The sequence below is a fragment of the Crocodylus siamensis genome, chromosome 5 (genome assembly GCF_052110815.1).
Source record: "Crocodylus siamensis isolate JL-2025a chromosome 5, ASM5211081v1, whole genome shotgun sequence".
NCBI classification, from domain to species: domain Eukaryota; kingdom Metazoa; phylum Chordata; order Crocodylia; family Crocodylidae; genus Crocodylus; species Crocodylus siamensis.
This window is the reverse complement of record NC_143399.1, coordinates 183,215,481-183,234,475: the sequence shown is the minus strand read 5'-3', so window position 1 is coordinate 183,234,475 and position 18,995 is coordinate 183,215,481. Positions and strand designations below refer to the sequence as shown.

Here is an 18,995-nt window from a genome sequence, read left to right as displayed (position 1 = left end):
GCTGAAGATCCAGAAGGAGCCAGGCAGGGTTATTTTGCTCCAAGTGGCACAATTTGCTCGCCAGATGGCACAATTTGCTGCACATGCACTGAGGCAAAAAGCCCCAGCTCTAATTTGCACCGGGGCTTGCACTGGGCTCTGTTTGAGCTGCTGCAAACGCACGTGCTTGCTTGTGTGGATATGCCCATGAGGTCCTTTCCAGCCCATTTTCCTATAACTTCATTGTAGAATTTTTCATTTGGTCAGAAATTTCCTAACATAATTAGTATATGGCCTGAACATAAAAACTGTAATTTTAGACCAGAGACTAATTTTAATGTAAATAACACAGATTATATTTAAACACTATAAAAACTTGGAAGCATTTGTGTGTGCGTGTGTAGCTTCTGAACTCACTTATATGAAGAATCTCTCCTAGTGACCTCCTTCAGATTAACAGATGCTACAACAGAAATCAAGAAAGTCAATAAAAACTAAATACAACTAAAAGTATCAAGAAGCAAAATCCACAGAATAATTCATATATGTCATTTTAGCTTTGCAGTCATAACTGTTAATAGTCTAAAAGAAAATATACCTATAACCTGCCAAGGTATGGCACTTTACTGTAAAACTTTCCTTAAAATATGATCCTGTAGCCCCTTCTGCATATTACGCAATTAACTGGTAAACTGGGCAAGAAATTTAGACTGGCCACATTGTGCGGAGCAATCATCACATGATAAAATGACTATTTAGTTATAAAAAGAGCCGTCCAGCAGTTCGTGCTTGAAAATGTGTAACAGCTCTATAGCTGGTTTCTATCCAGCTTTAATTTGAACATGTAGCAGAGCCTTATGTTACTTTATTCATCTATAGGTAATAAATGTGGGTCCAGTGGGTGTACAAAATCACCTTGTGTTTAGACTAGGGTTTGGAAATCAAATCTGGACCAGAGTTCACTATTCACTTTTTATAACTGAATAGAAGATAATTTATATGTGTTTTGAGATAATATTTCTGTTTGTCTGATTAATAGTGCTTTGGCCACTTAAGAAAATTTGCGCATTTTATTTATTATTTTAAATGGTGTTGGTGTTTGGAAGTTCCAAGTTTAGATATATTTCAGCAACCTGCCATATTTAATTAAACAACATATTTATATTAAACAAACTGAAAGAACATTGTTCTTAGTGCAAAAGGTTCTCTGTTTAAACATCTGAGTTTATTTTGTGTCTTGAAGTAGGAAGACAACACTGTGACCACGTTGAGTTTGGGCATTAAGAACATATTCCTTTTTCTTTGGCAAATACTACATCCTGGGTTAATGTATTGTAAACAAATATTCTTGTGTTTTAGGTTAAATATTTAATGCTGACACGTCTTTTATTGGTTTCCTGTATAAATAGAAAAATTAGCATTGTTTAATAGTTTAACCTTGATTATTTATTCTGGTTACTCTATTGTAGACATATACTGTTTTGTTTGAGACAGATTTTGTTCCAAACACATCTGATGATGAAAGAAGGTATAAAATAGGGAATCAGGCAAATGTTGGATTGTTTAATCTGGACAAGCTGTTACAAGCTCTAAAACCTTTATTGGATTCCAGACAAAAACAGCTGTAAGTAATCCTTGAAATATCTTTATATTTAAAAGAACTAGTGAAATTTGATGCATCATAATAACCACATGTTTAAGAGAAAAAATATTTTCTTTTTAAGGACCATGGTTTCTATAGGGAAAGTGTATTTATATTTGGCTGATTAGGGTCATTTGGCTTCTTAAAAATGTATACATTTAATTTATTTGCATAATTACTTTAAAAGATTACCATCCAAACAAAATTGTTTAAAAAAGGTTGGGAAAATCCCCTAATATGGTGATTGTGGGAGACTGCTTCATAATTGCCAAGTTAAAATTGTATCAGCTAAAGAAATGTTTCATCTTCCAGCGTGAATGTGGCCTTGGGTAGTATGAGTTCATGGACACTAACATTTCTTTTCTTTTATAGGGCTTTTCAGATTCTGGAGGGATACTCTAGTCACTATTACCTCCGGTAAGCAATTCCCATAACTCAGATTTTAAAGAAGCATATACTATATTATGTCTTCAGAATAATTTCCTCATTACTGTTCCTGCTTTCAGTTTTACAGAATTATTCAAAGCAAAACTAGGTTTCCTTGGGGAAGGCGAAGATGATCACTATTTGATTGCATTCCTCCTAAGAGTGAGTTTAATATTATTCATTCTTTTGATAAGTTTTTGAACCAATTTTACTACTTTAAAAAGACTGATAGAAATGTACTTATTTCATTAGCTCATGGAAGATACAAAAGCTGATTTTACAATGACATTTCGACAGCTTAGTGAAATTACTCAAGACCAGCTAAAGGAACTCCGTATTCCCAAGGTATTTATTTGTATGATAGGAATATATCATTAGCTTTTTAATTCACTTTTGCTGCAATGACATTTTAAAATAAAATGGATGAATAATGAAAGATATATACTGAAAACTATGGGGGTCAAAATTTCCAGAACAGGCACATGTGAACATTCAGAAAAATGTGTCCACGCACACCTCAATTTACATGACTGCTGGCACACATCGCATGCCACCACTGCTCACATTAGAAGTGAAGATTGATATTAGAAAACCATTTTCCAACTTTCACAGCTGCTTTTAAACAATAGAAATATTAACAGAAATGCACAGTTCTTAGTGAAGGAACAGCTAATAATACTATGTCATAATGCATATACAGCGTCTTACAGAATTTGCAGAATAAGGCTCTTATTTTCCAAACATGTTTAAGAAGCTCTAAGTGAGCTACTCAGTAGCTTATATTTTTATGTAGGTGTTCACTAGAAGTATATTTTCAAAAAGGTTGATTATGTTGTGCATGCAAGGTATCCCATGTCCTTAAACACTGGGAGAGCTTCTTTAGAGTTTGAGTAAGAGCTGAACACCTTAGAGCAGGGGTCAGCAATTTATAGACCCTGGGCTGGATGTAGCTTGTGAGGCAGTCTGACTTGACCAGGGGTGTCATGGAAGCTTGGGTGGCACACAGCTGGGTATCTGCAGCAAGGCATGGGGCGGGCAGAAGTGGAGATTTGCAGCCTGTGGCTTGGAGCTAGATTGCAACCTGGCTCTGGGCAGCAAAATGTTGCTGACTCTTGCCTTACAGCATCAGGCCCAAAGTGTACATCAGGGAAAACAAGGGATTATATATGCAGAAGAGGGGTTCTTTTACCAAAGGAATTCTTAGGTGTGCATTTAGCTATTTCTCTCATGCAGTTGCCTGCTTGTAATGCACATGAAATGACCTTCTTCTAAAACACTTTAAGAAAAACACTGTATAAGAACTACATTTTATTCTTGTATGCAGCAATAAGCTCCTACTTTTGGAAATATGGTAAAAGGAGTATTTGAGCCCTATAACTTATAGGCTGTGTTTGGGGAAATTAGCAGTTCTAGGATTCAGTCCTATGGTTAGAAATCACTAAAATAGCCCAGATCTTTAGGTGATGTAAATTATACATTAGCATTCCATTCTTTTCTATAGCGATGGACCAGCTTATATCAGCAAAGAATCAGCTTGGATTTCTTTTTCTTTTTAAAAAATACATGGCCGAACATAAAATTAAGTGTTTACAACAGTCAAAGTAGTCATTTCAATGTACACATGTATCAGTAAAATTTCTAATACTTTTGCTCACAGCACTGGCATTCATAGAAATCAATTTAATTGGATTAAATTTAATTGTAATGTAATTAAATTGGTTAAGACTTCTATGGCACTTTGAATAAGTGGAAGACAATTAGCCATGTTAGTCTGAAGGCAGGGCAGAGATGCACCTTTATAAACTAACTATCATTATTTACTCAAATTTCGGGTGACCTTGAATTTGAGGTTCCCCCCCCCAGTAATTGGATTCTGTACATGGAAAATTTATAAATTTGTTATAATTTTCCATGTATAGAGTATAATTGGATGGGTGTTTTTAATTTATACCCCCCCACTGCTACTGGGGAGCAGGCAGTGGGGGGCAAGGTGGTATAGAGAAGTCAAGGAGCTTGACCCCTGCTTATGCCTTCCCCCTGCCTGCCTTGTTTATGGTAAATAAGAAAGCTTACTTTGAATAAGTGACACAGCAGAGTGACAAATATAATCCAGTATTAAATGCATGTAGTTGGTTGCTGTAAGAAAAGTGCTGTTTTACACACAGCCTGTTCTTCTAGGAGATAATGATGGTGGAGTTTGTAAAATAATTTTCCCTTTAGAACTGTCTGTTTTATTTTAGGCTTTCAATGTCCATTTCCATGGCAGCAAAGCAGTTAGGAATCTGGTAGATTTCAAAGGGAGAACAAAACAGGGAATTCCTGTTTCACAGCAGCAGCTACAGATTTAAAAATCCAAAATGCTCTGATACCTTCAGTGTGTTTAATCCTAGCCCTCGCAAACACGATAAACAAATATTAAGGTCCATGAACTGGCAAAAACCCTACCCTAACTCAGGCCTGCCAGATTGAAGTCTTATACCCAGCTTGTGTCCCTATCGCTGTCTTGTGTCCACATGATTGCATCAATCTTAATCCCCACCAGAGTCCACAGAGGTTTACCTAACCCTAAACCTGCCAAGTATAACAAGCTGAACCCAACCCAAATCCACAGGTCATTCCTGACTCCAAGCCTAGCCCAGCATGGCCCAGTGCAGGCCATGCTGCTAGCACCAAACCTAATGTTAACCAGGTCTCTCCAGGTCAAGGTTGTCTTTGTGGTGGGAGTTGCACCCACCTTGCAGGGGGTGGTCCCTTGTAATCCCTACACACCATGTGGACTGTGCCAGTGGCATGCAGTCTCCCTGCTTTCTGGGCAGCACTGGTGGCGGGCAGCGCTGGTGATGCACAGCCCTCCCCTTCCATGTGATAGTGGCTGGAGGGGCCACAGGTTGCATGTTAACCTCTCATGGGACACCTGCTCTCGGTAATCCAGAACCTTAAATTTAACTTGGATTCCCCACGCCTGAACTCACCAGTTGCTCCAAACACTTAATTCCACCTATTGCTACATGTTGCCACACTACCTTGTGCCTGACACCTTGCAGCCCCAGCATTCCTGACTGTCCCCCTCAACTGCAGAACCAGACCCAGGCAAGTCTAGAACACTGGAATGTCTTTTCTTTGTTCCCTGCCATCCCAGGGCTACTTGCAGCTGAGCCTATTTTCCATGGCTAAATAGTAAAATAAAAGGTGGAAAATCATCCAGCAGCTGTAAGAGATGAGCAAGGGTAGTACAGAGACTTGATGTAATGCTGTCCCCAGCAAGGGAGAAGTAACTGAATAGGTGGAGGATGTAATATTTTGATAAGGAATGAACAGTATACATTCCCAACAGGCAGCTCATGTGTGACAAATCAGGAAGGAAAGGGCTACTGTAGATTGCGCTGGAAGTGTTCTTCACCTTGTCTAGAAAACCCATAGGTTTCTCAGTATTTTTTCATCTACTCACAACAGGATAGCAGACTGTGCTTTGTCAGTTATAGTAGGTGGCTAATTCTCTCCTTAGCTCTTAGCTAATTGCAGGAGTAATGTGCTGTGGAGTTTCCCGCAGGTGTGAAGCAGCAGCTGTGGGTTGCAGTAGTGTTCATGGCTATTGTACCTTCCCTTCCATGGGGTCAAAGGCTGGTAAATCAGTGTGACAGGCTGTTTACATCCCCTCATTAAGCCTAAAGCCTCCTGCAATCCTTACTTGGGTAAGGGTTTTGCTTTAGGGATGTGTGTGTGTGTATGTGCACCATGCTTGCAGGTGTTGGCAAAACTTGAACAAGCTGCATGCATGCAGTGTTCCAATATGAAGCTTTTCTAGGAACAAGTATTTTGTTCGTGGTAGGAAATAATTTAGCCCAGGGGTTCTAGCCCCCATACTGGTTTGCAATTCCAGATGTCATTTCCTGCAGGTTAGAAGATGCATACTTTTCAAAACAAGCACTTCATATAAAAAGTAAACCAACCTGTTGTTTATCCATGCAAGACTACTTTGCCAGTAGCAAGTTATGTTCTTTTACCCTCCTGGAGACTACTCACATATTTTCTTCTCACAAAATCTGATAAGAAAGAAAAGGACAAAACCCAGCAGGAACATTGCAACCATCTCAATATTTTAGTCTCAACTAGACATGTTCTATTTCTCCTGCTGAAGCAGCTTATCCCCATACCCATGTGTGGAAACACTGGACTTACATGCTTGCTGGTCAGCCTGTTAGATTCCTGGGGTTCCAACTCTTACTTACTCATTTTTTTTCTATTTCTTACTTGTTTATTAACTAAAATGACTTTTCCACAGTGAAGTTTTGGCCTCATGTTTCTTGAATCCTGCTTGTAGTGGAACAAATTGCTCTGTCCTGGGACAGAGCAGTTTCTGTTCAAATGTCTCTTGCAGGTGTTCCAGGGCAAAATCCAAAATCTGCTGCCAAAAAAAAATGTGGTAATAGTTTGTCCTGGGATATTGTAAAAGAGTCTGAATGCCTGTCCCCAGATGATAGGATAGCAGACCTAGGTATCTTACTGTTGGCACTGGATTTATGACCCAGATGCCTTGTTCTGTGTGCCAAACTCTCAGACCAACCACAATTTTTCTATTTGATAATGGGCAAATTTTATTGATACACAGTGATAGCAGATAAGAATAATGCAAACAAATCTATATCTACCAGTCCTAGAGCTGTCAGAGGCAAGATACATCTGACTAGTATATGAGCTTCACCCTGAGGTTCTTTCGTGAATGTCAGATGTCAGCAGCCTGGAGGTCAGAGGCTGAGGCTTGCCACCCCTTGTGGGGTGGGTGAGACAGGCTGGGCTGGTGGTGTCCCCTCTGGTCATGGTGGTCTTGGGTTTCCCTCTCAGGCACCCTTTGCTGCTCTGAAATCCCTCTTTTTGTATTCTTTCTTCCCTTTGACTCTTCACTCCTGGGCATCGATTAGTTTCCCTGTGGTCATCATCAGGGATCCTGCTTTTTTCTGATTTAAAAATATCCCCAATTTTCAGGTAAAAAAAAACAAACGTAAATTCCAAATCCACAGTTTTCCCTGACTTGAATGAAAAACCACTTATATCTATATATATGTGTATATGTATATGTGTGTGTATCAGTAACCCCCAATCCATATTTTTCTGTGAGTTAAATGAAACACCCCTAATGTATGTATGTATGTATGTATATGTTAGGGGTGTTTCATTTAAATCATGGAAAAATGTGGATTTGGGATTATTTTTTTAACCAGAAATTGGGGATTTTTTTTTAATCAGAGAAAATCAGAATCCCTGCCATCATACTGTCCATGTTCTGTCTCGTCAGCATATTCCCGTGTTTCAACAAACCTATCACATGAACGCATCTTAATTTGAGCTTTTACCAGTCTCTGTCCCCCAAAGCTGGAAATCCGAAGGGCTGTGCAGCTGGTCACCGTGACCTGGCTATTAATACAGCAGAGTCCCTATCTCTGTTATGAAACAGTGTGGTATATCTTCAATATCCCAGCCTGTGGTATACCTGGTTGTCCGTTGGCCTTAGACATAGTGTTTGCTGGTTCGACACAATTGGCCTTGAAGGAAAGTTGTCACAAACAGGCTTTTAGAAACCAATGAACTCTTGTCATTCCCCTGGACCATTGTTTTAATGCATGTCTACTGATGAGCCAATTCCCAAAAACAAACCTCTAAATTCCATGTTCTAGCCATCACTCACAAGCTACTGTTTTCACCCCATTCCCAACCCCTCTTCACTCCAGGGCATGTGTATGCAAACATCCCCTCGCAGCTGATCCTGCAACAAAAATTATATCTGTTTCTAGCCTCAGTCCTCAACTGCTTTATTTTTCTCTCTCTTACTCACCGTGCCTTTCATTTTCCTCCCCTTCCCCTACCCTTTGTATGCTCATCGCTGCTTTCTATTTAGGAGCTCTGCTTCCCTCAGTCATTTCATAGCATCTAATGAAGTAAGCTGCTGTTTACGAAAGCTTATGCATCTATTTAGTTATTTTCTAAGGTGCAAATCTACTCTGCTTTCCTTCTGCCTCGAGACATAAAATAGAGATACACAAAGAAGGGTTAATGTATGGAATGATCTAGCATGTCAGCCAGGGGAACCAACTTTAATAAATGCAGAAAGGCATTAGATAAGTTATTTGGAAGAAAAAACATTGTAGATTATTTTTTGTTTCCCTTCATTTCCCCATGCCCTAGAATCCTCAATCTGTCAGGTATGCAGTATATCAAGCATTAACTATATTTTTTCATTCAGGAGTATTGGGCTCTGCAGGACCTTGCTAAACACAAGTTCTTTTCCAACTGGGTTACTATGTACCTCTTAAGATTAAGACGGTAAGGTCAATGTATTTTCAAATGAAAAATAACAGTAAAAGTATATTTACTATGGAAGAGAAGCAGAGTAAACTTAATTTGGGTCAGATATTCTATAAGCTTTTCCTGTAAATTGACTCCAGGCATACATTCACATGCCAGTCTTGTATGCATGCTTCCATATATTGCTAGCTGCCAGGGTAGTAGCATTGTTATAACCTTTTTGTCTGAATATAGTATAGCTTTGCTCTGAAACTGCTTTGTAAAAATAACATCAGAGGTACCATATTCATTATCTTCTAGTGTGTTCATATCAAATGGTCTCAGTTTACAAGTATAGTTCTTTTTTAAACTGCCAACCCTGCAAACACAGTCTGGGGTCTGAGTGTCTAACTGTGCTTCATTGCTTGTAATACCGAGATTCTTCTGGCCAGATGTCCTTAGATCCCTCTGTGCATTCTTTTTGCCTTTAGGAAGGGAAGGAATGGGTCTTGCACAAATACGATTTAATGTGTCACTGGAAGATAGTGGTACTGGATAGTTGCCATGTGGTTGGAACTAGCCAATAATTCTGGCTGACTCTTTCATAGGTAGGCTTGCTCTGCAAAGCTGGCACTAATAAAAAGAGTAATATTGGACAGTTTAAAATTAAGGACTGTAGATCTAAATCTCAAGGAGCAAAAACACTCAGGAGCAGCTCTGGGGCTCCCTCTGTGCCAGGATACACAGGGAAAGCAGTGGAAAGAAGGGGTAGACAGGGAGGTAAGTGATTGGGGGGCAGGCTGCCTTCTCCCCATGCTCCTTGCCTCCCTGCTGTCCTTGTCACCTGACCCCCGTCCCTGCTTCCTTGCCACAAGGGTTGGAGAGACAAATTTAAGATGACTTTCCAATAATTTGATTCTAGACATGGACAATGATAATGTCTAGAATCTAATTATTGGAAGGCCGTCTTAAATTCAGTCATCTTGGATTTGGGTAAATGCAGTATTCACTTTTTCAGAGGATATTCACACTTAAGAGGCCAAGCCTGCTGCCATTAAAATAATAGCAAAAATGCTGTTAACTAATGGAAATGCCCACAAATCTGATACTTACTGCTAACCATTCAGAGAGATTTGTAGTTTGCTATTTGTGCTTAGGGAATAAGTATTTTATATGTGCATGTGAGTGCATAGAGTTTAGGAAATTAGGTCTACTGGGTGAACCAAAACACATTTAGATTCCATTTAGTTTGGGAGCCACTTTGCACTCCATGCATTATTTCTAAGGGATCCAGAGGGAGTATATGTACTTTGAGAAGCTAAACAATTGGAGACTGAGTGATGTCTTGGGAAAAAGTTGGGAGAGATGTTGAAGGAAATGTAAACATGTCAGGCATATGTTTGTTTTTCAACTGATGAAATTACTCTTTCTCTATTTACAATAAGATGATCATTGTAATGGAAAAAAAGCAACTAAAATGAAGTACAATAGGAGAAATGAAATGCTCAAAATTAATGTATTTTACTTGTTTTTCATGCATAGTAACAAAGGTGATTCAGACAGTAAGAGAAGAAAAAGAATGACAAGTAAGTAAAAGAACAGAAGGGATTATAATTTTTAAGGGCATTGGAAAAGGTCAGGTGACAATTTTATTCACAAATTTATGCTATCTATGAGCTTAGCACTGTTCATTTAACTAATCTTTGTGGTTATGACCTATCACTCATTTGAATGATTCAAGTCCTTTAACAGCTGGAGTATCAAAATTGCCTACTACAAATAGAAGTACATACATTTTCTTTCTTGCTGCTCAGAGGGAGACTGTATCTGACAATATCTTCTAGGCCTCTTGGTATAGATTCAGATAAGGTTCAGGTTTGGATTTTTGACTGAAGGGTAGGGACTTGATGACAGGGTCATTGTATTTTATGGGAGTCTTTCACCTTTCTGGGCTAAATCCTCAAGAAATCTGGAAGATCTATCACACTTGTAGATGGCTCCTAACTCCACAGTTCATGGCTCTTCACAGCTAGTACTTCTTCCTTTTCTGGAGCACTAAAACATATCACATTTCTATGAAAATGAGAAATATAGGCTAGATTTTGATTTCAGTAGTTACGGTATTACAAATCTGGAATAATGCTGTTTGTGTCAGTAGGATTAGGTCAGATATACATCAGTGTAGTTTTTAGATCAGATTTCAGTTATATGTATTTATTCATACCTCAGAATGATCAGTTGGTTGTAAAGTTCATGGTGCAAAATGAGGCTTTATTCTTTCAGACGTTACTGCTTTAATTCCTGTATTCTGAGTTGATGTGAATTGAATTAAAATGATTCACACATCATCCCAACTTTTCTTTTGTATAAATTATTACTTTTTTTTCAATTCAGTTCAATTCAATTCAATTTATTAAGGATTCTAGCTAAAAGCCATGCTCCCAAAAACGACATAACAGACATACAACTATAATATAAATTTAAACAAAAATAACAGAAATGCAAATATATTAATAAAACAGGGCCAACCATTATAAAAACATTATTCCTACTCCTACTTTAAATTAACTATATCTAAGCCTCTCCATAAGTATGCAGTATTAAATAATATCACCTTTTTTGCTTTGGCAGCTTACTTTAGGCGAAAAATATTCATGAACAAACAGTTACTACTTAATGGCTTGCATTTTACAAAGGTCAGTTTCATTATATGATTAAAGCCAAATATTCTCGTCTGTGAACACTTGTTTTAAATGGCTCAAGTACAGTTCCCACAGTAAAATTCACTCTAGTTTGCACACATATTTACACATACTTATGTGCACATATGCATTCTGTAGGGCAAGTAAAACAAGATACAGTTGGGGATGAATTTAGCTCAGTATATAAGACAAAAAGGTGGAGTTTGGTTTGATTCTGATAGCTAGATTCAATGCGTCTGCCATCCCCAGTACAGATACCACTGGGCAGTAACATGACATTGGAAGATGGTGAGTAAATCTGTATTGCAACTTTGGATCTTCCAATGTTACAGGGGAAATTTACAGTATCTGAAAGAAATCTTAAATATTAGAGAAAAATAGAACTTTTAAAATTATCTTTCACTTAATAGTGCAATAGCACTTTCAGTACAACCCTTTTATATAAAGATCTTAAAGCACTTTACATTAATAATCAGCAAACTTGTCTTGTGAAGTAGGTTAATGCTGTTATGTTGGTATCCATTTTATACATGGGGAAAACTGAGTCTCATAGTTTAAGAGACTTGTTCAAAATTACCAAATAGATCATGAAGCCTAGTGATAGTTGATTGTGATAGTAGTGCTAGCTGATCCCAGGAATCCTGGCTTCTAGCCCCTAATAATCACTAGATCAGTTCTCATCATGCTTTTCTACCTAGAATTTCATTTATAAAATATGTAATAGAAGGGTACATTTCTGTTGTGTATGCATTACTGAAAACTCAAAGTTTGAGTGCCTTCCACATAAAACTGATAACAGTAGCAAAATTCCTGGTGGACTCTGGAGTTTCTGGCATTATTCTTTTCAGGGTAAAATGGTACATTTGATAGGGTTTGTATTTTCAGTTCCTTTTAAGTTTTCATTAATTTAACATTTTGTTTGGTTTCTTTTAAGTTGAAGGGAGCATGTCAATGTCATTTCTGTGGTGGAAAGATCTTTTTGAAAAGGAAAGTTTTACAGCTTTCCTTAAAGAAAATCAGACTCAGATGTGCCTAGTCTCCCTGGAAGTTTGTCCTGTAGCTGGCTGTCCTCAACTAAGACTGCTTCAGTTCCCATTTCCTATATTTTTCCTCCTGGCATAAGATCTGCCAGAAGCCAGAGACAGTGTCTTGGCTCATTCTTCAAATCATTCCCCATTTCTGATGAGCTTCGTATAGTTTGTGTTTGGGTTAGCTTGAGAAATTGCTTCTCACCCAGTGTCTGATTTCTTGTAGCCATTGCAGCCTTGTAGTAGAAGCAATTGTGTAGGTTGTGTTGAGTGCCATCAGCATACACTTATAATATCTACAACAGCAAGCATCAGAATAGAGAGTGCATAGCATCTCTATTCGCAGCCCCGCATCAGCCGTGAATACCGTCATACTTGTGTAGGCCGAGGGAACCTGCAGCTGGAGAGCTTTGGGGAAACCTAGGCACTCTGTGATCTGGAGGGTATTTGGAATGACACAGTGATGGGAGGCACCTGCATAAAGGTGCTGCAGTACCCACTGCGGTACAGTTGTGGGGAGCGAGGGAGGCATATGATGGGGGGCCCACCCAGTGCAGTGTCGGGAAACTAGGGTGGCATGATGTGTTTGCACAGCCTGTAGCCTCTGACCACTTAGAGGCTCATCAGCCCTGATTTAAATAAAAAAAGATGGCACTAGCCATTTGTGAATATTAAAGGCACGGCTCAAGCCAGTTTGTGTACCTTCTAATTCAAGCAGTAACAGTCTGTGTAGTAGTGAGAAAGTTGTTTTTGCTACCTTTCTTTGGCCACAAGGGCCTTTTTTTTAACAACATTAATGATGTTTGAATGATTTTATTAATAACACTTTTAAAATAATTTTCTGTTTGGTGAATCTGGAACAAATCACTTCATTTACTCTATATGTTTTCAGGTTAATTCTTGATCCAAACCCAGGGATGAAATGTGTTCTTCGGATTGTCCATTGTTGTTAGCATTGACTATTCAGCTATTCTATTACCTGTTTAAAGTCAAAGCCTAAAGTGAGTGATGCAGGGAGAGATTTTTGCCTGGTAACTTTGTGGCCCATATTGAACCATGTTACATTTATAAAGAGTTTGTGTATAAATGACCCTTGACTTCTGACAGGTTGTGGATAAAATAGCTTGGTGTGACCCTGGGATCTGATCATACTTCACATCCAAAACATTATAAACTTCACTTTTAATTTACCACGCTGCCTTGAAAGATGTGAATACAACTTTAATTCAACCTCTCTAATTGAATATTCAGTATGTAGGCACAGTCCTTTGATAGGTAATGATCAGGCACTTATTTGACAAGCTTTCATTGATTCTTATTCTGTAGAAAACTAGGAGATTACCTTGTTTTTACTTATAAGTTAAAAACTAGATATATGCCATTACTGTGCATCTGTTGGGAGTTGTGACCAGGTTCATTCTGAATCCCTATTTTCTCACTGACACAGGTTTCCCTTGCTTTATATGGGTTCTGTATCTGCAAATTTGGTCTTATGCAATGACCATTTTTATATGAAAAATTTGTTATATGTGAGGTAAATTCACTCTTATGCAGTCGATGTGGTGTAAGCCCGCAATCAGCTGCTTTGTGCGGTGCATTGTGGGTGTGATGCGGACCAAAATATCCTGTGTGGATCTGCTCCTCGGTCATTGTCTGTGCTGTGTTTCTGTAGTTGCCATCCCTATTTTGCTAGTGTCCTGTGCTTGTGTGTGCTGTCTGCTGTTGGTGAGTATACCAAAATTGTCTGGTGAAAATAGTAGAAATAGGTTCGGGGTCAGTACAATTGAGGTCTTGTAACATATCCCTATTTGTTACATTGTAAATTGGGTTCCCTTTATGCAAATTCGAGTTATGCACTGTTTTCCAGGAACGCATTTACAGCATAAAACGAGGGAAACCTGTATTTCTACTCCTGTTAGAGTGTAGTTTGTATAATTCTACCCTAAAAAATAGTCAGCTGTGCATTAACGAGCATGCAGCTATATTGAATTTCATTTGTCTTAGAAGTGTTCATTCATTAAAGTTGCTTAAGTCCTCCTGAACTCCCTCACAGTCTTCTCTAATCTTGACATAACTAAATTATTTCTTGTCATTGGTATATTTTCCTATTTTGCCGTTTATGCCCCTTTCCAAATCACTTCATAATGCATTTAAAATAACTCTGATCCTGGTTACATATCTATGAGTCGTATTGAAAATTAACATTGTGTTTCTCCTCTTTGTTTCTCTTTCATAGCTGCCTTCCAGTCCCTGGTGATTCTTTCCCTTGCACTCTGTGATTACAGCCTTTTGTTGGGAATCTTGCCAAAGACTTTTTGGCAGTTCAAATAAATTCTATTTTTCTTTTTATCCACAGTTTTTTTGAGGTGGTCTAAAAAACATGTAGAGTCAAGAGGCACAGGTTTCTTTCTACAAAAGCTATGGTGGTTTGCTCCTCTCATAAGTTGTTTGTTCTTTTATAATGTGGTTATTAATTTTCTTTTCTACAAATTTAACCTATATTTAATATGATGAGGAAAGGCTCTGTCTGTTTCCCTCCCATGCTCAAACATGGTAGTTAATTTTAATAGGAAACTTTAGATTTTCCAGTTCACTGAATCCCAAACCTCTCAGGACATGTCTACTCCATGGCAGCAGGAGGTGTTGGCAAGGTCCATCCACCTGAATCTGCAAGTATATTTCAAGCCCATAAGTACATTAGTGAAGCCCATTCCCACACCCACTTCCAGGCATGTCAGAGACCGGGGTCAGAAGTGAATTCATCACGCTGCACAGTAGTCCCCCTACACACTCCAGGAGGCCTGTTAGTCGGTCATGTAAAGAAATCAGGTTGGATGTGCACAATTTCCTCTTGACAAATCCATACGGACTATTCCATATCATCTTATCTTCTAGATACATAGAGATTGATTTGTTTGAAATGCTCCAATATCTTTCTGGGTAGTGAATTTACACGTGAATTATGTGTAATTCCCTGGATCTTTCTTTTTCTCTTTTTAAAAAATAGGCACTATTTGCCTTTTCGAAGTCTTCTGGGACCTTACCTCACCTCCACGAATCCTTATAGATAATAGTCAGAGGTTCAGTAATTACTTCAACTGACTGTTTGAGTGCTGTAGGATAAATCTTATCCAGCAAGGCTGATCTGAAAACACTAAGCTTATTTAAGTAATCTCTCATGTGTTCTTTCCCTGTTCTAGGTTGCATATCTGCCACTGTGTCCTTGATGTTAGTTGTGTTAGTTATATAAGAGTTGAACTTTTCTGTGAAGATTGAAGTAAAAAAGGCATTGAACACTTCAAAATTTTCCACGTTCTCCCTCCCTATTTAGGAGGATACCTATACTTTCCTTCTAATGTATTTATCAAATGTTTTTTTTTTTACCTTTTATGTTCCTTGCTGGCCGTATAATGATTTGTTTGGGCCTTCTTTGATTTTGTCCATACATGCTCATACTATATTCTTATAAGCATACTTAGTAATACTCTCTATAAAATTTCTTTTTGAGATTCAAGTAATTGAAGAACTCATGGTTCAATCCAAAAGGTCTCTTACTACCCTTCAAACTTTATTTCAATCAGGATGGCCAGCTCTTTGGCTCTTAATGTCTCTTTAAGGAAAAAAATAACTCTTGACTCATATTTCCCTTATATTTATCTTGCATGCGATCCTGCCCACCAGTTCCCTGAATTTATTAAGGCCTGTTTTTATGAAGTCCACCATTTTTATTTTGCTAGTCTTTTTTACTTTCCTCAGGGTCATGAACTCTTATCATTTTGTGATCTACTCTTACCCATGTTACCTTCCAGCTTCAGATTTTCTACCAATTCCATAAAAATGCTCTGTAACAGTGGGTTGTTAGTGTTTAAAAGATGGTATCATGATGGTGTGATTTTAAAAAATATGCATTTTATGTCATAAGTAGAACTGTACTTACACATTGCTTCTGATGAAGTTTACCAGTAAAAGCAGCTTTCCCTCTGGCACTGTGCCTTTGGGAGATATAGATTCATTGTGAATAGTGTCTTTCAAACCACAGTTTGCCTAGCTGAAGAACAGCTTCACTTCTGTAATACTGCCAGCTGCCTCTAGCTTGGGGAGCTTAGAGTTCAAAAGTGTAGCCTCAGCTTTACCATATGGCTCCAAAGAAACTTGTTTGTGCCATTTCTAAATAATATCAGTCATCAGCCTATTCTATGCTGCTAACATCCAGTTCTCAGGATAAGGAATATAATGGTACTGTGAGTCACTAAATAGTGTATTTTCTGACATACCTCATGCACCTTTTCCCCAAAAATCAGCCATCCAAAACTGAGGGCATTTCTTAAGCAGGGAGGCTGCTTTACTTTTTTTTCAGGCTGGAATAGAAACAGGGTAGAAGCAACACTCTTCTTAATGGCTGCCTCTTGTCTCTGGCTTCTGCAAGCAGAGGGGATGGAGTCCCGTGTTAACCCTTGCGCAGATGTACATACTGCCCGAGCACTGTAGCTTGTGCCTGAAGTAGCAGTTGGGCTGGCTTAGAGCAAGTGACCCGCTGCATGCAGTCTGTAGTATCTTGTGGAGATTTCTGGTGTGGAAACAATACTTTATTATTTACAGGAATTTTATATAAACTATATGATTGTTAAGTAGCTAGATTTTCAAGGAATGCTAGTTATTAGTTAGACTAATACAGTTTTTTAGAAACAGTGAGTTTTATCAGAGAAATTTGTCTGTTGACCTGGGCACTGATTTAACAGAGAAATACAGTGAAGTCCCACAATGGTCTGCCCATGTCGTTCCCCTCCCAAATCAAGGATGTCGTGTCTCGTTTGAAGTCTGAGGGCTGACCTGCTGTGTACCCCCCCACACACACCCACCCACACACTCTCTCTCTCTCTCACTTGAGGGGAAGATAGCTGCACCTAGTGTCAGAATTTTAAAGGGAGGCAAAAAGATTTTGGCAGACTGGTGAGTTCAGGGTTTTTTGTTGTTTTTTTCTTAAGGGGCTGGAGCTTGGGCGGGCAGCGCAGCCATGGGGGAGAGGGGGCTGGTCAGGGGGCTCGTGGCAGAACCCCCCATGAGGCGTGGGGGGTAGTGGGGATTGCCTCCTGCCAGGCAGTAGCTGGTGAATTGGGGCTTCTTTTTTTTTCAGAGCCAGGAGCTGGGGCAGGCGGGGCAGCCATTGCCCGGGCTGGGAGAGTGGGTGGGGGATGGGGCCTGTGTGATTTGGAGATTCAATTGATTTAGCAGCAGCCGGATCTGCGAATCAGATTCGGCCAAATCAATTTGGGACAGTGATTCAAATCACTGAATTGAATCATTGTCCCCCAAATCTGAATCCAAAGTGAATACTAGCCACTTTGCACAGGCTTAATAATCATCTCCAATCTCCATCTGCCACAGACTACAGAGCTCTTCTCCTTATCTCCCAGTGTGGTGGGCTTCTGGGCTTCCAACTGTTGCTCTTTACTCTGTGCACCAGGCCTAGCTACTCCTATGTCACCTCTGAGCATTGCTTATCTAACTTCTTGAAACTGAAGGAAATTTCACCACTTTCTTATGCAGTCTGTTCCACTGCCTTGCTGTTCTATCAGTGAAGAAGTCTTTTTCCTGATATCCAATCCAAATTTATTTAGGGAGAAGAGATGAAACAGTTGCAAAGAAGCAGTTTGAAAGTGGACCCATCCTTCTTTCAATCAGTATAATTATTTTGTATGTCAATACCCACAGTCTACTTACAGGAATTTTCTTTGATCTCAGGATCCCGGTACAAGCTTCTTTTATAGTTTGTTTTTTGCCCTTCTGGAAGATATGTGCTGAGTTAGTAGTTTCATTTTCAAAGTCTGCCTGACTGCCTCTCAATCTATATGGAACATATCGGAGAAGCAATGTAGCTCCCAGGGGTGTTGCCAACAGATGCTGTAATAAAAGGTGCCATTATGATGCTTCCCCTTAATTAGTTGTTTGAAAGAAGAGTGATAATTTTTTAGCACACTTTCATCCTAGCTTCATGTAACACACATGGAATAGCACAAATTTCTTATTCTCCTTCTCCTTTATCAGTGTGCAACACAGGAGCAATAGAGAGAGCAAAGAATGGATCGATATACTTGCAATAGGAAATATACAGTGCCTGGAAATAACAAAAACGACTATGTAGTTTTGAAATAAATGCCACAAAGGTTGAAAATAGAAGGCTTTTCTGGTCAGCATTATGATGTGTTAACTTAAAAAAAAAATGACCTAGGTACAGATCTTTACTAACATCGCAAACCTCCTCTTTGCCTTTAAACAATACCCTGGCTTATTGCTGTGATCCTTCATACACAATTGGCAATGGCAAATTATTTGCACTGAGGTTGAGCCCTTCGATTGCAGAAGGCAGGGCAGCTGGCAGAGTGTTCTCTGCAAAGCCTCTGGTACTTGGGAACTTCTTCCTATTCCCTTTTTGTGATCTTGAAGTACTGCAAATTTAGTGACCTTGTTTACATACCGCAGAAGACAGCTGTTTGATACTGCTTTTAGGGAGGGCCAAAAGTATGCTTCCCATAACAATGAAGGCAAAGAAAGGAGTTTCTGCAGGTGTTTCACTGGCGGAGTTCCTGCTGGCATGGTTATTTCATAACTGCTGGGAATTCACTGTAATATGTAATCAGCAAAGGTACTAAGATACCTAAAGCCAAGGGTTGGCATCTTATTGCATACTTTTATATGGAAAGAATATAAAACAATTAAACTTCCAAAAATACTGCTCTATAAAGGATTATATTTGAGGGTTCAACTTCTGGGGTGGCACCATGGATCTGGATTGCAGGATACTAATAGCTAATGAAAAGTGAATTAGGGATCAGTACTGAAAAATCCTTTGCATCATCATATTCAATTCCACTTGGTTGTGTCTTGGTTGCTAACAAATTGATTACTAAAAAAACAAACCTGTTCATTATTTGGTAAGTA

General features: G+C 38.9%; 1 protein-coding gene across 3 annotated transcripts in view; it reads left to right on the top strand.

Annotated features, from left to right (window-relative positions):
- Nucleotides 1-18,995, top strand: part of LOC149865009 (uncharacterized) — a 45,721-nt gene that overhangs the window by 24,938 nt on the left and 1,788 nt on the right. For all 3 annotated transcript variants that reach the window (XM_090047388.1, XM_090047390.1, XM_090047387.1), the window contains exons 12-17: nt 1,474-1,603; nt 1,994-2,038; nt 2,128-2,209; nt 2,300-2,392; nt 8,286-8,365; nt 9,869-9,912. In XM_090047388.1, coding sequence (XP_089903514.1) covers nt 1,474-1,603; nt 1,994-2,038; nt 2,128-2,209; nt 2,300-2,392; nt 8,286-8,365; nt 9,869-9,912 — 474 coding nt within the window. The remainder of the gene's footprint in view (nt 1-1,473; nt 1,604-1,993; nt 2,039-2,127; nt 2,210-2,299; nt 2,393-8,285; nt 8,366-9,868; nt 9,913-18,995) is intronic.